Source organism: Hyperolius riggenbachi, chromosome 5 (assembly GCF_040937935.1).
Source record: "Hyperolius riggenbachi isolate aHypRig1 chromosome 5, aHypRig1.pri, whole genome shotgun sequence".
NCBI lineage: Eukaryota > Metazoa > Chordata > Amphibia > Anura > Hyperoliidae > Hyperolius > Hyperolius riggenbachi.
In genome coordinates, this window is record NC_090650.1 from 49,746,927 (window position 1) to 49,767,836 (window position 20,910).

A 20,910-nucleotide genomic window follows, 5' to 3' on the forward strand; every position below is an offset into this window, starting at 1 on the left:
GATCCGCACGGCCGAGCGGGGACGCGGCTGGGGTCGACCCGTCTATTCCCAGCATAAGTGTTCCTCAAAATCCTACAATTGTAATCCACTTAAAGGCGCAATCACAATCCAAATATCCTGCTTTTCCAGATAGGAGGTATATGATTTCCCTGTAAAAACAGACTTCACATAGCACAGCACTGCATGAGCTAAAGAACACCCAGTGATCACTCCAGGGACGGTGTATTGGGCCTCCACCAGAAACACGTAATGCTTATGGGGTACTGCGCCCCCGTAGTGGGTTACACTCACCGTGTTACCTCTTGATCACTATGCACATCAGCCCTCCAATCATCTGGGCACGCTCTCCTTAACACCAAAATCCAGATAACATAGAAACAAGCGCTTATCTGAATGTGTCAGTCACCGTCGCGGACGGATCCCGCCGCACGCTACAGTCCCCGCTTGACTCCAACCTCCTAGATGCGTCCCACGTGACTCCAAGCTTCGCTTTTTTTTTTTGTACACGCTTCATCAGAATGACTCGTCAGGGGCTGGAATCACCTTACAATGGGACCCATTACATACTCGCCCTGTCCCCCCCCCCTCCCCCGTGACCTCACCATAACTATAGCAGCCTCAACCCACCCTCCTCCGCTCATACATATTTATGCTCCATTAACCTTCTAAAGCAGGCAACGGGATCCCCGCACCGGTCCTGCCACGTACCATACCCAATAGTATACAATTCATATTTTTAAACGTGATCGTACTATACTATATCATTTATATTCATACCCATATATTACACCAAAATATCCTTTATATCCTTACCCTTATATTTTGCCCAAAAAAGTGCATATGGCATACATCATATATCAAAGACTGCATTAGGGCCCTTTTCCACTAGCGGCGTTTGCGATGCTGAATCGCAAAATCACAAACCGCTATCGATTTTTTAAATCGCTATGGTTTGCACATTAACATGGGAATCGCAGTAGGCAATTTTCACTACCGCGATTCGTTTTTTTGTCAAACGCGATCGCGCCGCGGAGCGATCCTTGCCGCGATTTTGCTATGCAGTAAAGTGTATAGCAAAATCGTGAATGCAATCGCCGGAGGTTTCCTGCACTTTTGCGATTCAGCAATCGCTAGCGTTCAGCGTGAACGCTAGCGACTGCTAGTGGAAAAGGGCCCTGAATGTGTATACATCAATTATACCCTTACCTCCCCCATGGCCGCCCTCCTCCCCCATAGTGTACATCCCTAATAATTATCTACTTTTTATTATATAGGAATCATGGAATAATACAAAGTGCTATATGTGTTTCATCCTTTGTATATTATACCCGGAATATCATTCCTAGTCCTACCACCCCACCTAGTGATCAGATAGTATATATCACAGCCTGCCAACTTGTGCAAAAGTTTATCCTGTCCTTAAAGGGATACTGTAGGGGGGTCGGGGGGAAATGAGCTGAACTTACCCGGGGCTTCTAATGGTCCCCTGCAGACATCCTGTGTTGGCGCAGCCACTCACCGATGCTCCGGCCCCGCCTCCAGTTCACGTCTGGAATTTCTGAGTTTAAAGTCAGAAAACCACTGCGCCTGCACGCCGGTGTCCTCGCTCCCGCTGATGTCACCAGGAGTGTACTGCGCAGACACAGACCATACTGGGCCTGCGCTGTGCGCTCTTGATGACATCAGCGGGATCGAGGACACGGGCGTGCAGGCGCAGTGGTTTTCTGACTTTAAAGTCAGAAATTCCAGAAGTGAACTGGAGGCGGGGCCAGAGCATCGGTGAGCGGCTGCGCCAACACAGGATGTCTGCGGGGGACCGTTAGAAGCCCCGGGTAAGTTCAACTCATTTTCCCCTGACCCCCCTACAGTATCCCTTTAAAGCGCATCCGAGATGAAAAACTAACTATAACAAGTAACTTGTCTATATATCTTATCTAACGTTTGCAGCTAGATTTGCTGTGTAAACTATCTAAACAGCTTTAATAGAAAATGATTTTCTTCCTGTGATACGACAGCAGCCATGTTGTTTGTAAACATTACACAGAGGCAGGCTTATCTGTATCTTGAAACGGAAAACCAAGAGCCCAATATAGTGTAGTATGTCAAGAATGTTTGATAAAATGATAAAGTGAGAATGATTATACTCACAAACATGGGTTACCGTCCAGGTAACCACTATTAAGGCAGGTGAGGAGATAAAGCCTGTCCTCACTCAGGGCTAAGAAGTCGCTCTCTGTAGAATTGAGAAAAGGAGATAGCACTCCCATCCACCAGGAGTGGACGCAATGTATTTGTATGTTGTACAGAGGCGCCAGCAGGGTAAAAATTCATAAAAGTTTTAAAAGATTGTTAGGAGGAAGTGGTGGGCTTGCCTCCTAAAAGCAGACCAGACGTCCTGTTTTTATATAAATAAACACATTTTATTATACGATACCCCAAAAGGAAATGCAACGCGTTTCGCAGGTCAAGCCTGCTTCATCAGGCAAACAAGGGGTTAACTGTTGATGGAAAACAAAAATAATAGCAATAAACAATAATGGCTATAATGGAGGCTATACAGTTACTACAGGCTGTGTGGTAAATACAAACAGTATTGTTGGTGTATAATATACGATCACATTAAATATATAGATTAAGATCGCATGAAATATACAATTAGTCTGTGTACATAATGTGATATTGAGGAATAAACAATTGTTCTATAAGGATTGTGGTGGGTAGTACAGGGAGGATGGGGGGAATAGTAATGAAGGTGGTGGGGGGTAATGGAAGGGAAAGTGGCTGGAGTAGTGTTGGAAGTGAACAGAGTAAATATATCAGCAATAATAAAAGAAGGTGAGGTATGAACAACAATCTAGAGATAATATAAAAGAGACGATAGTAGGTGGATGTGGGAAAAAAGGACTTACCAGGAGATCTGTAGTATCAGGAATAGCGCCTCAGTGTCATGCTGTTGACACTGGTGCGCTTTAAATGTGTAAAAACGGAGGGAAAAAATAATTGTGGGGGGGGGGGGGGGGGCGTGGACGAATGGGGGTGGGTGGGGTTAGAGTTCTGGCTAGAGACTGGGCGTATTGAGGGTGGGGTTAGAGTACTGGCAAGAGAATGGGCGTATTGGGGCTGAAAATAGCCAATGTGGTTGTGTGAAGAGAGGGTGAGCCCCCCTCTCTATTATGGATGTGCTTACGTGTGTAAGCGAAAAGCCGCTATGTGTGGGCGTGTTGGGGAGGGAGAGGTGACGGCTCGTATACGTCGCCGACAGGTGACGTAATAGTGCGGGCGCCGGGAGCTAGTAGCATACTGCGCATGCGTCAAGTACGACGCAATACGCAATGGGTGTGGAGTGCGCCAGGGGCCTGTGATGGTGATGCGCATGCGTCCGATCTGACGCAGTACGCATATGGTGTGCCGTGCGTGCGTCAGAAATCAATGCGCACGAGGTGTGTCACTCTTGCGTAGGGAAGTGTAGCCATTTGTAAAGCGGATCCTTACGCAGATTATGTTATTTAGTTTTACATATAAGCTTTAAAACTTAACAATAATCAGACATATTGTTCCCACTCTGTACACTCAAATGTACCAATATTAGTGATTACTGTATAAGCATAATAGCTGCAAAATCCTTTTTTTTACTAGATACGAGCCAGGAGGGCAAGTCGCCCGCTTTACAAACGGCTACACTTCCCTACGCAAGAGTGACACACCTCGTGCGCATTGATTTCTGACGCACGCACGCACGGCACACCATATGCGTACTGCGTCAGATCGGACGCATGCGCATCACCATCACAGGCCCCTGGCGCACTCCACACCCATTGCGTATTGCGTCGTACTTGACGCATGCGCAGTATGCTACTAGCTACCTGTCGGCGACGTATACGAGCCGTCACCTCTCCCTCCCCAACACGCCCACACATAGCGGCTTTTCGCTTACACACGTAAGCACATCCATAATAGAGAGGGGGGCTCACCCTCTCTTCACACAACCACATTGGCTATTTTCAGCCCCAATACGCCCATTCTCTTGCCAATACTCTAACCCCACCCATCCCCACCCTCAATACGCCCAGTCTCTAGCCAGAACTCTAACCCCACCCACCCCCATTCGTCCACGCCGCCCCCCCCCCCCCCCCCCCCAATTATTTTTTCCCTCCGTTTTTACACATTTAAAGCGCACCAGTGTCAGCAGCATGACACTGAGGCGCTATTCCTGATACTACAGATCTCCTGGTAAGTCCTTTTTTCCCACATCCACCTACTATCGTCTCTTTTATATTATCTCTAGATTGTTGTTCATACCTCACCTTCTTTTATTATTGCTGATATATTTACTCTGTTCACTTCCAACACTACTCCAGCCACTTTCCCTTCCATTACCCCCCACCACCTTCATTACTATTCCCCCCATCCTCCCTGTACTACCCACCACAATCCTTATAGAACAATTGTTTATTCCTCAATATCACATTATGTACACAGACTAATTGTATATTTCATGCGATCTTAATCTATATATTTAATGTGATCGTATATTTTACACCAACAATACTGTTTGTATTTACCCACAGCCTGTAGTAACTGTATAGCCTCCATTATAGCCATTATTGTTTATTGCCATTATTTTTGTTTTCCATCAACAGTTAACCCCTTGTTTGCCTGATGAAGCAGGCTTGACCTGCGAAACGCGTTGCATTTCCTTTTGGGGTATCGTATAATAAAATGTGTTTATTTATATAAAAACAGGACGTCTGGTCTGCTTTTAGGAGGCAAACCCACCACTTCCTCCTAGCAATCTTTTAAAACTTTTATGAATTTTTACCCTGCTGGCGCCTCTGTACAACATACAAATTATCTGTATCTTGAGCACTCAGCCTGTAAAAAAAAACCTAATCCTCCCTCCTCCTATCTGCCTCTGAAATCAATGGCTAGTAACACCACCTCCTCCTCCTGCCCAGACTGAGCTCCCATGAGCCCTTGCTACTGCCAAGGCTCTTTGAAAACCTGTGGGCGTGGTTTATTTCGTTTATAGGGAATTGAGTATTAAAACCAACAAAAAAATATTTGGCTTGAGGAATGCCCTATAAACAATAGAAAAGGAACAATTATGCAATGAGTAAAAGTTCACCTCGGATACACTTTAACTGCATTTTCCCTATGCGCCCACCAGCAGGACATCTGACACCCCCTAGTGCAGGGGTCGGCAACCCGCGGCTTTTTCACCTTCGCTGCGGCTCCGGTGTCAGTGGCTACGGCGCGCGTGACGTGTTGTCGCTGGCCGGCAGCCTATCAGAGAGGCCGCCGGACCAGTGCAGTGCAGGGCTTCGGGCGGCCATTTTCCCGTAGCCCTGCAGTGTAATGCAGGCAGGACGTGACGTAGGAAGAGGATCGTGGGAGTTGTGCGCCACAAGGTCGGGACAGGAGGAGATTGGGACAGGAGGTCTTCTGACTAGGTGAGTAAATGGGTTTTTCTTTTCAGATCTGCTGAAAGATTGTGCATAATGGGGTCAGATCTGCTGAAGGATTGTGCATATGGGGGTCATATCTCCTGAAGGATTGTGCACATGGGTCATATCTGCTAACGATTTGTGCATATGGGGGTCATATCTGCTGAAGGATTGTGCATATGGGGCTAACAATTTGTGCATATGGGGGTCATATCTGCTAACGATTTGTGCATATGGGGGTCATATCTGCTGAAGGATTGTGCATATGGGGGTCATATCTGCTAACGATTTGCGCATATGGGGGTCATATCTGCTGAAGGATTGTGCATATGGGGGTCATATCTGCTAACGATTTGTGCATATGGGGGTCATATCTGCTAACGATTTGTTTTATAATGGTTTTGCGGCTCCCAGTTTTTTTCTCTTTTCGGAAACGGGTCCAAGTGGCTCTTTATGTCTTAAAGGTTGCAGACCCCTGCCCTAGTGATTAATACATACCGTATATTACAACCAAAATATCAAAAAATACCAAAAACATCAAAAAAAAAAATATCAAAATATATCCAAAAATTATTCCACCTACGCATGCTGACTATTTAACCATTGTGATAATATTTACCATCCACATACCACTTATATATCACTGCAATATTCCCTCCCCATTGTTATATTTGTTTATATGTCCAGGAAGAGGCCGAGCCACTTAAAATTGAAAAAGTTAAAATATAAAATTAAAAATGACCAAAAACAATTTATATCTAGTTCCACATTCAATCCATAGGGATGTGAAGAAAACATTTGAAAAATCCATTCGGTTTCCTTTTTTGATAGCTCCTGCAGTCTATTGCTTCCCCTCCAATTCGGTACCAATTTTTCAATTGCTATAAATTTCATTTTAGGTGGATCACAATTGTGTTTTTTTGCAAAGTGGGCAGACACGCTATGATTTTTATATCCCTTCATTATACACAAGTTCATGCATGCGTTCCTTTAGTGTTCTAGTCGTCCTGCCCACGTATTGCAAACCACTTTCACATTGTATTAGGTAGACCACATGATTACTATTACACGTGATACTTTGTTTAATCTTATATTTTTTACTATCAACAGTAGAATTAAAGTTCTTTACTATTTTTGGTTTTACTTCCCTACATGCATAACATTCCTTGCATGGAAAAAAAACCCTTCACTCTGCCAAGGCACAGATCTCTGGACTGGGGGTTCAACACAACTTGGCATCAGCTTATCATTTAAATTAGGTGCTTTAGCCCCTTTCAACGTGGCATCCTGCATTAATGCCTGCCAGTGTCTAGAGATACTTTTCTCCAATTTTTTATGTTGTAAATTGTACATGGTAATAATTGGAAGTGCGCCCTTAATCCCAGCATTAACCCTACCCGATCCATATATAAATTCCCATCTATCCATTTCAGCCACTTCCTTCTCCATTTTATCTATATCCTCTCTGCAGTAGCCCTTTTCTGCAAATCTGTTAGTAAGAATGGGCACTTGTTCCCAATATTCCTGGACCGAAGTACAATTCCTCCTGAGTCTTTGATATTGGCCCTTGGGTATAGCCTTCAACCATGCCCTATGGTGACAACTTTCCATTGGTACATATCCGTTCCTGTCTGTTTTTTTAAAATAACACTTGCTAACTAATTTGTTATTCTTTATTTATCTCAAGGTCCAAAAACTATTTTTTCCAAGCTCATTTGGGCCTCAATCTGAATATTAGGATAGAGAAGGTTACATTCTCCAATAAACTCACTAGCAGATTCCATATGCTTATCCCATATCATAATCAGATCATCAATAAATCTGTACAAATACTTTATTTTTGCTGGATTGATTTGAATGGCTAGCTCCTCCCATTCCGATATATATATATATATATATATATATATATATATATATATATATATATATATACACATACGGTATACCCACGATGGGGCATACGATACCCCCATTGCGCATCCTTTAATTTGGCTAAAATATTCACCCCCATGCCAAAAATAATTCCTTGACAAAGCAAAGTCTGACAGTTCCACTATCAAAGCAATCTGCTCATCTGGGAGGCCCGACCACTTTTCCATTGCCCTTTTTACTGCCATGATCCCCCCTCATGCGTAATATTAGTATAGAGAGAGGATAAATCAGCTGTAATTAATATACAATCCTCCACCCCCTCCATATTTTCAGTTAACTGTAGCATGTGCTTAGTATATTTTAATACTCTAGGCAGTTTATTTACAATACATTTACAATATGAGCCAAAAACAATTCCGGGTACAACCCCCATTGTACTTGGCGAAATAAACGATTCTGATTCTGAATAGGTTGTAGGTATTGGCACACCCTCTGTGTGATGGAACCAATACCATTGACTATAGGTCTCCCAGGTGGGGCCTCAATATTCTTATGAATTTTGGGGATTTGGTATATAATGGGGACCTTGTGCTTTGGGCAATAATAATTGAAACTCCCCATCACTGATGTATCCTTTCTCCAAACCTATTTTCAAATCTCCGTCAACTCACGCTAATAATGCCATGTAGGGTTGTAAGTTAATTTGTTATAGGTCGTTTCATCCAGTACTAACCTATTCAATTCCTCAAAATACTGTTTGTTTAAAATACCCCCCCCCCCCCCCCCTTATCCGCAGGACGTATTACCACCCCTTTTTCCTTTAATAATTCACATATTTCCTCTGAGTGGTCCCTATATTTGGGGACTTTGATTTCTCTCAGGCCCTTGATAACCAGATTCTTAAACACATTAATTGTATGCTGACTCGCATTGTTACTGGGATTGAATGTGGAATTATTTTTCATATTGGTGTGAGTATAATTTCCAATCTGATTCACCCTTGATACAGGTCGTTCTTTATCCAAAAAATACCTCCTCAAATTAATTTTCCGCACAAACTTTTGTACATCTACAAATGCCCCAAACTTATTTATATAATTTTTTTGGTGCATATTTCAACCCTTTGTCAAGCAAAGACCTTTCATCCCTGGATAACTCCACCCCACTTAGATTAAAAATCCCCCTCCTATGGGCAGAGCTTGGAGTCACGTGGGACGAATCTAGGAAGTTGGTGGAGTCAAGCGGGGACTGTAGCATGCAGTGGGATCCGTCCGCGGTGGTGGCTGACACATTCAGATAAGCGCTTGTTTCTATGTTATCTGGATTTTGGTTTTAAAAAAAATGTTCAGCCTTTTCTCTTCTATCTTATAAGTTCCTATACCTGTTCCAATGTGGTCCGTCTTACTGCAGCCTTTCCTAGTTGCACAGTGGCTGTATTATCTCTGTTATCTAATCTTCTTTCCTTTGTTAGCTCAGGCAAGAATGTGCTGCTCTGCTTGTGATAGGGAGAAGCTATACACACCCTCTCCACACCCCCTGCAGGCTCTGTATGAGTCACAGACTGAGCTTCTCTGAGCCTATCACAAGCTGGTTAGCAGCCATGTCTTTTGTTTGTAAACACTGCCTAAAACTGTCAATTACAAGCCAGGATTGCAGCAGGGAGTGGCAGAAACAGCACAGAGGGGCCCAGGAGAACATAATGAATAGAATGGTATGCTTTTATTGTAAGAATTTTAGAATACAGATTCTCTTTAAAGAGAACATGCCCAGATGATTGGAGGGCTGATGTACAAGATTAAGAGGTAACACGGTGAGTGTAACCCATTACGGGGGCGCAGTACCGCATAAGCATTAAGTGTTTCTGTATTGAGGCCCAATACACCGTCCCTGGAGTGATCACGAGGTGTTCTTTAGCTCATGCACTGCTGTACTATGTGAAGTCTGTTTTTACAAGGAAATCCTATACCTCCTATCTGTGGAAAAGCAGGCTATTTGGATTGTTATTGCGGCTTTAAGTGGATTACAACTGGAATTGGAGAATATATGTGTTCTTTAGGAGCCAGCGGATCCCCTATTTGAAAAGAAACTGGTGAAATAATAGTTTTAAAATATAAGTGACTGTGTTGTGGAGCGCAATCTTTGACTTTTGGGTATTAAAATCCTACGTAGCACCAGAGGTTACCCCAAAATAAAATCAGTGGAAGGACCACAAGGGGAATATGAGATTGACAGATTAATAACCTGTGACAGCAGAGGGGTTATTTATTGTTTGATTTGTCCATGTGGGAAAAAATACATAGGACGCACTAAAAGGGAGCTCCATAGAAGAATTGGGGAACATTTTAATAATATACGCAGGGGCTGGGAGGAACACCTTCTATCTAAACACTATAAAAGATACCATTCATGTAGTGTGTATAATACCATTTTCTTTGGAATAGAGGTAATTGAACGGGAATTTTATAGCAAAGATGTCAAGGGGTGAAAGTAGATGGCTCTTTGACCTCGACACCTTGGCCCCGAAAGGATTAAATGAAGAGATGGAGATCTTTGGGTTTCTATGAGGAGGTTGAATGTAATGTACAGTATGTAAGGGGAGGTTATGTGGTGACCCTGGGGAGTGATGGTGCCCTGTTTCCCATGCAACATTAGATTTTTATGGTGATTCTATATACACTCTATTTTATACATTTTTATTTTATTATATAATTTTTATTATTTTTTTTGTGTATATAAATATATATATATATTTTTATTGTTTATTACTCATTACATATGTATATATATTTTTATATATTTTTTATATTCTTCCTGTACATGATGTGGAAGTATAATGGATCAAGATACATCTGCCACCTTTAAGGATGTGTATAGTTTCAGAAAAAATGGCGGAGGAGGAAAGGGAGGAGTCTGTATAATATTTAAAGATGGAGTCCACTGAAGTTGGTAGAGGTACTGATTCTGATGAAGACAGCAGCAGATGTTGAAACATGTCAATCTGAGTCCGTAGGGGCGCCCCAAGGACCATCAAAGTACCTAAGCTGGTGGCTAAGACCATCTACAGACATCATTTGCTCCTTATCTAGCATTTACGAAATCAGGAAGAGCAGTAGGATATTGTGGAACGCAAAGACTGAATTTCCGTCCTCAGATGAACGCACTGTGAGGTAATCCGGAAGTGGAATTCCCGCGAGAGGTGCCGGATAACTGAGAATAGTGACGTCACGACAAGAGCCGGAAGCGCTGATCACGACCACAGACTTACCTCCCGCTAAACTTTGTACTAGTAGTGGCGTTTGTGTCGCCCTAGAGCAGTGGAGGTATTACATCGGTGGAAGTCGTTTTGGGGATACCCTGAACTTTGTGGAGTGGACTCTCGGGCTATTCCGGATAAGTGATACATCTGGGGGGACACTGGAGATATCAAAGTCTACACTGTAGGTGGCATTCACTGTATTCCTTGCTGGAACTCCTTGCATGCAAGCAATATATGTATATTGGAACAGTTTTTTAGGCGGAACCAGCCTTTTTAGTGACGTGCATGTATATTTTTGTGCAAAATCTTTCATAAGGAAAACATTTTTAGACCAGGGCACCGCCTAACTCCCATGTATATGTGGAATGTGTTTTGTATGTGGGGTAGGCGTATGAGTTATATCCTCTGCTGAACTAATTTAATTTAAAATAAAGTTGCTATATTTTAAATATATAATCACCTGCGCTCCTTTCCTTTTTATTATTGTGCTAGTTACTAGTAGTGGGGTCAAGAGGCACACCCACTACATATAAGGTGGGAAGAAAATATCTTAGAATTCACAATATATTATTCTAGAGAAGCAGCGCCATCTAAAATCCTACAATCATCAAACCTCTGCACTCAAAGAACACATCCACAGCAACTCTTGTAGCAATAAAAACAACAAAGCTGCAAAATGGTATTCAGTTGTAAAAACAAATGATCTTAGCTTCCAATATAGACAGGAGCATTTTGGACTGGACCAATTTGCTAGCACTGAGGTTTCCTCCATAGAGTCCCTACTCTTGTTTTGAGGGCAGAGGATTTAATGGTTGTGTGCGTTAATAGACCACTTACCTCAAGTATCTGCTTTTCCCCAGGATACCAGCTTGTTCTTGTGGTAGGATTCTTGTATGCTATCTGGGTTTTCTCCATATAAAGTGACAAGGAATAAAAACCAAAACCATAAGGGTTGTTTTGTAGTTGGACTTGAAAGTAGTTTTACTTTCTTAAAACATATTTGCAACTTTTATATCCACATAAGTGAGAATTAAAACCCACAATGCATGACTTTAGGTCAGTCGGTTAAAAAATACAATGCATAGATAAAGTCTTGGCAGTTTTCTCTCTAGGTTGGTGATATCAGTAAGGTACACAATGTGAGGAGTAGTTAGGAAATTTTGATTACGAGTAGCTACATACTGGTAGCCAACATCACTAAATGTCGGCTGTTTTTTCAGCCTAGTTAAAGGGACACTGTAGGGGGGTCGGGGGAAAATGAGTTGAACTTACCCGGGGCTTCTAATGGTCCCCCGCAGGCATCCTGTGCCCGCGTAGCTGCTCACCGATGCTCCGGCCCCGCCTCCGGTTCACTTCTGTAATTTCTGACTTTAAAGTCAGAAAACCCCTGCGCCTGCGTTGCCGTGTCCTCGCTTCCCCTGATGTCACCAGGAGCGTACTGCGCAGGCACAGACCATACTGGGCTTGTGCTATACACTCCTGGTGACATCAGCGGGAACGAGGACACGGCAACGCAGGCGCAGGGGTTTTCTGACTTTAAAGTCAGAAATTACAGAAGTGAACCGGAGGCGGGGCCGGAGCATTGGTGAGCGGCTACGCGGGCACAGGATGCCTGCGGGGGATCATTAGAAGCCCCGGGTAAGTTCAACTAATTTTCCCCCGACCCCCCTACAGTATCCCTTTAAGGTGTGCTTTAAAGTGTTGCTCTTAGCAACACTTCCACTTTGTTTTTAAAGCGGTCATGACGAATAAGTCCTACTTATGACAAAGTGCATAACAATAAACATGAGAGCGCGAGCAGTGTCTCACTTCATGTTTGTTCTTGCCCAGAGATGGGTATAAAAATAGGAATCTTACTCCTTAAATGTCTATGTATATGTCAGTGTCCCTTTTAACTTCTAGCGGATGAGACATTCACCTGATAGCCATTCATGCAGCAATCCTCTCTCAGAGATCTATTGATTAGCCACACTAAGCTAAAAATGGAATGAGGCAAAATCAAACAGCAAGTATAGAAGAAAATGTACTCCTAAAAATCATCTGCAGCGCTTATCCTCAGGATGCAGCCAGTGAGTGGGTGGTTCAATCTCTTGTGACCATTAGTGATGGTCATGTCCAGGAGAACTCATGGAGAAGCATGTGATCAGTATGGTCACATGATAGATATGTAAGTCTATGATTTGCTAGTCATGATCATGTGCTAAAGCAGGAGGTGATCACAGCAAATCAGAGCTTTGCAAATCTATCAGCTGATCAAGCAAATCACATGCTTCTCCATGTGTTATCCTAGACATGACCATCACTAGTGACAATGTGACGTCCAATGTAAGCACTAAAGTAAACGTCACATGTTACAGCATCTCAAACTTTACAGTACAAAATGTGTCCTCCGAGTGCAGACTTGTACTTCTCAGGAAATAGGTGGGACATATAGCACACTGGGAGGAGGTGGGACATATAGCACACTGGAAGTATGGTAGAGTTGTAGCGCACACACACAGGGAGTGGGTGGGACGTGTGGCGCGCACACAGGAAGTAGGTGGGACGTGTGGCGCACACACCGGAAGTAGGTGGGACGTGTGGCGCACACACCGGAAGTAGGTGGGACGTGTGGCGCACACACCGGAAGTAGGTGGGACGTGTGGCGTACACACCGGAAGTAGGTGGGACGTGTGGCGCACACACCGGAAGTAGGTGGGACGTGTGGCGCACACACCGGAAGTAGGTGGGACGTGTGGCGCACACACCGGAAGTAGGTGGGACTTGTGGCGCACCGGAAGTAGGTGGGACTTGTGGCACACCGGAAGTAGGTGGGACTTGTGGCACACCGGAAGTAGGTGGGACTTGTGGCACACCGGAAGTAGGTGGGACTTGTGGCACACCGGAAGTAGGTAGGTGGTGATACATTTTAACACTACAACCTGCTGACAAAAAACTTCTGAAGCACTAGTGTTGCTAAGTTTGTGCGGATAGGTGCACAACTGAAAACGAACACAGCACCACATGGATTTTTGAAAATTTTGTTTCACTGGCAATCTTAGTTTATACTAGTCAACACAATTACATTGAGAATGTGCCTCATGCCATTTTATTGGACTGTTAAGTTCTAAGAAACCCCACCCAGCACCTCTTGAAGAACACTGCAGAAACACTGATCCATCCATTAAAATATATATATTTACCCTAGAATTTTTAAATTAAAGTAAAATAAAAAAAAAATCAACAAAACAATTTTATTTCCAGTGTTTAAGTAGGTATGCACACAGGCATGGTACAAGGTGGATGAGATCTTCATGCAATGAAAGAAGTCAGTTCCACCCATGATTTCCTATCTACATGCCTATCATACAACATTTATATCAAATCTGGTATCTGAAGAAAAGATACACAATGTAATATATGTACATTAAGTTACTGTATCTTACAGAAAGATTAAAAATTCAAGTCACATAAAACTCAAAAGTCCATATTAAAAGTCGGTATGTATAGATATATAAAACGTGAAGGGTCTATTGGAATGTGTAACCAATGGAAGCTCTGAATCCAACTGTTAAAAACTGTAAAGGAAATCGGTACGGTGGTCACATGATTGATGTCGTTCACAGTTCCTCTAGCTAGCCAGTAACAATATGGCACCCTAACTAACCACATGATTCCATAATGAGGCACTTTTCCGAGTGACTAAAATTAAAAAGAAGGTAAAAAGGACATAATAAGCAACTGTAATGAAGAACACCTCCGGTTACTGAAATAAGGTATGTACAACGACTAAGAAAAAAAAAAAAACTTTTTTGTTCGTATCTGGTAAGCACTTCCTATAAAGGAGTCGTGTTCTTCTGGCCGCAAGTCAAGCTCTGCGAAGACATTCCACAGAGCTAATGAATGAATTCAGCCTTAATACAGGCTGCAGAAAAACAAAAATAATATTTAAAAAAATAATAATTCAGGCACAAACCAAGATACATAGGACCTTATATGGTCGTTCACGGATCATAAAAGTTCCATTAACAACTAGAAGACAGAAACAGTGCCTAGGTGGTAATTTGACACGATTGTTAAGGGGGAAAATTGCCGAAATACAATAAAAACTTCTACATCTGTCGAGAGAAAAACAGCTTGCCTATCTCTAAATTAACGAGACAGCATTTGATGACTTCTGTTTTTGATTCTGGGGGAGTTTATCTAGGTAGAAAAAAAAAGAAAAAAGTCTTCTAAAAAGTAATACCTTTTAATGGCTAACTGATGAAGTTAAATTATGCAAGCTTTCTGGGATCTAGTCCCCTTCTTCAGGCATATTTCTAGATGTTAGCTGAAGTCAAACACTTTTACTTCAGGGTAGTTTATCTAAAGGTACTGGTAGAACCGTGATCGGACTACCTGGGTACCAGACAGCTTGTGTGGATGAGCATCTACTGTGGGACTAAAACTGGTCTTGTTTTTGTTTGGGCAGTTCTCTCCATTGATCTGGTCAACTGAAGACTGGGGGGAGACTTCAGATATATTTTCGATTGCGTTGCTGGTGTCAGCTGAATTGGTTTGGGATGACGACGAAGGCAGGGTGGATGACAGAGGGCCTGTTAATTTAGTGTTCTCTAAAACTGATTCTTCGGGATTTACAGCATTGAGTTCTGATGTGCTAGTGCGTAAACGTTCACGTTTCAGCCACGCTGAGATCGATTGGTCTTGAGATGGGCACTTTGGCTTCAGTCGATCCATGGCAGAAAGTTCTGGCCCTTTGCTTCCCTGAAGGGGTTCGTAAATTTTCAAAGCATTTAAAACACTGACATCGGCAAAGTCTCTCTGTCCCCCAAGCGTGTGCCTCCGCCTAATGTTTTTCTTCTTCCGGTTTTCAGCTGAGTGTGCTTTTTGACGTTCCAGTCCAAACATGTCATCTGCAGAAGCTTTCAGACGCAGCTTAAGCCTATCTGTTATCTTGAGTTTCCAAGCGGGCTCCTGCTTTTCTGGTTCACTTTTTACCACTAAGCCCAAGTCACTTTTCACCAAGTCCAAATGGCTGGATGGCTCTTCTGTGCTGGGTGCCTCCACAACAATGGAGATTGCAGAGGACTCCACATTCTTGCCATCAGTTGAACATTCACTATCTGTCTTTTGTCGCAGAGACTTTTTCCTTGATAAGGTGTCACATTCTATAAGTTTGTGAGAACTAAACAGTCGACTGTCCATTCGTGGAGTCGAACTACCCTCTGTGCAGCTGGCGCTTGCTTCAGAGTTTCGACGGCTATCTTGACACAGTTCCTTCCCTTTGCCTTGCCTGTCATAACCCCCACTTGGACTGTCACCTTCACTGTCCGTTTCCATAGGCCGGCCCTCACTGATTAATTCACTTCTTTCATCATCCGCATCCTCACCTTTGCTCTCTGCCACAGACTGGACTTCGGGACTTATATTTGGCTCCAGGCCAGCCGTATAGAAGGCCGAAGAGGTGGTGGAGTAGTCAGAGGTGACGGAACTCACATCTGCAGAGAAGAAGTCATTGCCTTTTACTTCAGAGCTGATAAAAGCATTAGGTTTTGGTTTGGGCATGGAGGCTTGGGATGAAGTACTGAGAACTGTTCCTGAATCAGAGATGCTCTCCTGGGAAGGGAACATCTTTATTTCGCCGGGTGGCACAGGCAGCCTGTGCATCAGGTTTGGAGATTTCGTGGGTTTCGGAGGACAAGGAGCTGTCTCGTCGGAAGGTGTACTGTCCTTTCTAAGTTTATCGTCCGTATACGGACTTGCATCTGTGTCTTTCAAAGTCAGTGCTTTAGGTTTTCGAGGCGCGTTGCCCTCTTTTTTAGTGTCTCCTTTTCTAGCCTCAGGCTTGCGCATTTCCACTGGGGAGAGATCCTTTTTGTAAAAAACACTATCCACCTCATCCTCTGAACTGCTCGGATGGGGTTTGTCTTTCTGTTTTCTACGTTTTCGACTTGCGGCTGCAAAGATGGAGGACACTAGCAGCTCTCTGCTATACTGATCTTTTCCGGATCCCCAAGAACCCTGTAAATGATGGGGGGAAAAAAATGGGAGATTAGAAATGGCATACTGTGCTTTTTGTATTACCTGGCAAAGATAAAGCAGCTACCTTCAAACAGTAAACCTGTACACACAGGGGCGTAGCAATAGGGGTTGCAGAGGTAGCAACCGCATCAGGGCCCTTTGGGCCAGAGGGGCCCCGAAGGGCCCTCCTCAACTTCAGTATTAGCTCTCTATTGGTCATGTGCTCATAATAATCACTTCTATTGATGCTTTAAACAGTGGTAATCATTAACAAACTGTTCCCCATCCCCTTTTTGCACCTCTGACACTGTAGTTGCCATTGGCAGGTTTTGGTGCGCTGTATCAATTGTTATGTATAGAGTGGTTGGGGGGGGCCCATTGTAAAACTTGCATCGGGGCCCACAGCTCCTTAGCTACGCCACTGTGTACACAATGGGGTTGATTTACTAAAGTATCTGTAAGCCATAAATAATCCTGTAAATGTAGCCAATACATGCAGCAAACCTGCTAGCTGATTACTTCTTTGAAACGGTTGGATAGTCGTTAGATCACATCTTCAATTGTTTATACTTACCTGGGGCTTCCTCCAGCCCAATGAGGTGAACACCTGGACAATCCCCTTCACTGTCCCCTTGCCATCCTCTCCGCTAGTAATCTGGCCGGTTGTGCTCTTCTGCACATGCGTGGCTCGGCCTCACATGCACAGAAGAGCACGACTGGCTAGATTACTGGCGAGAGAACAGAACCGGAGGACACGCACCTCACAGGAAGCCCCAGGTAAGTATAAATACACCATTATTAAACAAGTACATAGTGTAAGAACACAGAGAGAGAAAAGGGGGCAGGGTTTATGGCTGTCTGGGTTCCTACTGGATATTTTACCCCACTTCACCGGTACAGAAAATATGAGATTAGTGGTTACAAAAATGGCAACAATGTGACAGCAGTTAAAGCTTCCCCAATTGTTAAAAAAAAAGGTTTTATTTTCATATCCTTAAATGACACCTGAAGCGAAAGGGATATGAGGTCTGCCATATTTCCTTTTAAGCAATTATTTTATTATTTATTGTATTTATAAAGTGCCAACATATTATGCAGCGCTGTAGCAATACCAGTTGCCTGGCAGCCCCGCTGATCCTCTGCCTCTAACCCTTTCAGCCATAGCCCCTGAACAAGCATGCAGCAGATCAGGTGTCTGACATTATTGTCACATCTGACAAGATTAGCAGCATGCTTGTTTCTGGTGTTATTCAGACACTACTGTAGTCAAATAGATCAGCAGGGCTGCCAAGCAACTGGTATTGTTTAAAAGGTAATACATATGGCAGCCTCCATATTATGCTGGGCATACACGGGGCGATCCGGCGGTCGATTAGCCGCCGGGCCGACCCCCGCTGCGTCTCCGCTCGTCCCCGCCGGCGCTCCTTATCAGCCGCTCGATTCCCCGCTATTGTCCGCCGGCAGGGATCGAGCGGGGAATCTATCCGGCAGGTCATCGGACCTGTCGGATATTATCAATCGAGCCATCAGGCTCGATTGATAAGCCTGCCCAGCATGCCGTGTATGCCCAGCATAAGTCTCACTTCAGATTAGTGGGGGTTTTTTAGATTTTAGGGTCTAAAACCAGTGCAACTTTTTCTGTTTTTAGATCCTAAAATTCAGAACAAATCACACAATCACCCAGGTTGCTCTAGCTTAGCCCTGAGTGGTTTGCTCTAGAGTTGAACACTTACTAAATTTTGAGTTGGTCTTAATCAGCCCCATTAAAAAAAAAACACACACACACACAAATTACGTTGGGAACAAAGAGAAGATCATAATTGAACTTTGTTTAGCTCCACTTTCTGGATTCACTGGTATTTTGATAGAAGCATAAATATATTCCTAATGGCTCAGCACATGGACCTTTGACTTCATGTTACAGTGAGTGCAACCTACGTTCATGTCTTGCTTGTAAAAGTGAATAAGAATCTGGAACGGAAGACAGAGGTACAGGTGCACAAGTAGCTGCAGTTGACTTGCATGCCTCAGCTCTTAAAGAGAACCCGAGGTGGGTTCTAAGAATCCTATTAGCACACAGAGGCTGGGTCTGCATATAATGCCCAGCCTCTGTTGCTATACTGTTTCCCCCCAGGCCCCCCCTGCGCTCTGCTATCCCCCATAAATCACACAGCCGTGCTAGCGACACGCAGCGTGTCGATAGCCGTCTGTTTTCATCTACACTGTCACTCTCGCCGCTCCCCCCGCCTCCTCTATATCTCCGCTCCTCACCTGCATCCCTTCCCTCCAATCATTAGGGAGGGAAGGTAAGAAGGCGGGGAGCGGCGATATAGAGGAGGCGGGGGAGCGGCGATATAGAGGAGGCGAGGGAGCGGCGAGAGTGACAGTGTAGATGTAAACAGTCTGCTAGCGATGTCGCTAGCACGACATTTGATTTATGGGGGACAGCAGAGCGCGGTGGGCCTGGGGGGAAACAGTATAGCAACAGAGGCTGGGTATTATATGCAGACGAAGCCTCTCTGTGCTAATAGGATTCTTAGAACCCACCTCGGGTTCTCTTTAAAGCAACATTTTTGAAAAGGGGTTTAAAATAAATAATAAATCTTTGCTTAGAGTGTGTGGGCGTGCACAGCATTAAATTAACTTACCTATGGGAGCTTCTCCATAGCGCCCCCCCCCCCCAGGAATCCATCTTGCACCAGTCAATGATGCGATTCAAAGTGCCCACTAGTCCAGCGCTTCCCTGGCTGCTAGTCTATGCCAGGAGATGCAGCATTCCAGCCCGCTGGTGCAAACCGGGAGATGCTTGACACTGGCCACTACTGCATGCTGGGAAATGTAGTTTTTAATGTCTGTGCCTATCCCTGCATGCACTAGCGTCCGGGAACGCCACATCCCCTGGCATGCACTAGTGGCAAAGAACGCTATATCTCCTGGCACAGACTGGCAGTCGGGAACACCACATTCTGCCGGTACAGACTAGCAACTGGGAATGCACTGGACTTCCAGGCACTCTGAACCGCGGCTGTGTGGCACTGACCGCTGCAAGATGGGATTCTCTCACGGGGCGGGGCTAGCAGCCACCATAGGTAAGTTCATTTAACGCTGCACAGCCCACCCCACAAATCCCTTAGGGGAGGCTCATTTTAAATATCTTACAACAAGTTGCTTTGGTCTAAGTAAACTTGGGCAATAGAAACTGAGCAGATTATCATTTAAGTAGATGACCACTAGCCATCATGATTTTCTGTTCTATAGGTACACAAATATGCACTTCTCTTGTTAAGAGTGTTAAGAGGAAGTCTCCTCCCTTTGACCTTTCAATTAGTCCCTGCATGCGACATTATTTTACTGACCAATATGGAAGCTCATCTTACTACATCAGGTCCAGTCTACATAACTGCTGAAAACAGAACTGCAGTTTTCTCTGTAAGTAACTTCCGATTATAGAGTTTATCTTCATATTCTCAGTCTTATATTCTCAGTCTTATATTGCCCACATTTACCCTAGAGTCACTTTAAAGGGAGTCTGAAGCAAACCTAGAATAATAATAAAAAAATATAACACACTCAGGAAAGGAAGCTAAGGAGAAGGCTCTGGGTCCTATAAAGTCTTCCTGTTCCTCTACTGGTCCCAACGTTCCAACTATGGCTCTCTGTTATCAATCTGCTCTCTTCCACTTTGGAAGTCTTCGGAAGCCCGAGTGATCTGAAGACGGGCCACTCCGTACTGCTCATGCATGAGCATGCTCTCTTGCGCACTTACGCAATACGGAGTCGCCCGTCTTCTGGAGCACTTGGGCTGCCAAAGACTTTCACAGCCTCCCACAGTAAGAGATTTAAACGGAGGAGCCTGCGGTGGAACGAGGGGGCCAGGAGAGAGATGTTGGAAAGATCTACTAGGAAGTCCTTCGCAACCTACCTAATGGGCACCCCTGCTGTAGAGGATCCAGAGCCTTCCCTCTCTTTAGGTGTTTTTTTTTTTTTTTTTTTTTTTTTTAAGGTTCGCTTCAGACTCACTCTAAGCCAGGAATTCTCCTCAAAAGACAAACTCTCAGGGAACGTGAAGACTTACCTTAGATTTTGCTGAGTCACTAGTAGCGGAATCTGCGGGAGAGAAGAGGAGAGGGGGACTGTCAGTGGCGTACGACAAGCAGCACTGTGGCTACAAAGAATGCTAAGGCTTCATGGAAAGGACAAGCACAGAACATAATGTGTCAAAGCAAAAGAAAACAAAGGGGATAGTCATAGCTCACAAAAGATGCAAGCTCCACCACAGAAAGCCACCGCCATGAAAGGATGCTGTGAATTGTAGGCAGAACCAGCTCAATGAGAGGA

The 20,910-nt window shown here is 44.1% G+C and overlaps 2 protein-coding genes across 5 annotated transcripts in view; one reads left to right on the top strand and one right to left on the bottom strand.

Annotated features, from left to right (window-relative positions):
- The window catches only part of KIAA1217 (KIAA1217 ortholog), a 798,974-nt gene that overhangs the window by 765,323 nt on the left and 12,741 nt on the right, over positions 1-20,910 (top strand). The gene's annotated exons all lie outside the window — the stretch shown is intronic.
- Positions 13,792-20,910, bottom strand: part of ARHGAP21 (Rho GTPase activating protein 21) — a 243,186-nt gene continuing 236,067 nt past the window's right edge. For all 4 annotated transcript variants that reach the window (XM_068235615.1, XM_068235616.1, XM_068235614.1 and 1 more), the window contains 2 exons: positions 20,648-20,679; positions 13,792-16,572 (listed from right to left, as the gene is read on the bottom strand). In XM_068235615.1, the coding sequence (XP_068091716.1) occupies positions 14,917-16,572; positions 20,648-20,679 (1,688 nt within the window). In that variant the 3' untranslated portion in view covers positions 13,792-14,916. The remainder of the gene's footprint in view (positions 16,573-20,647; positions 20,680-20,910) is intronic.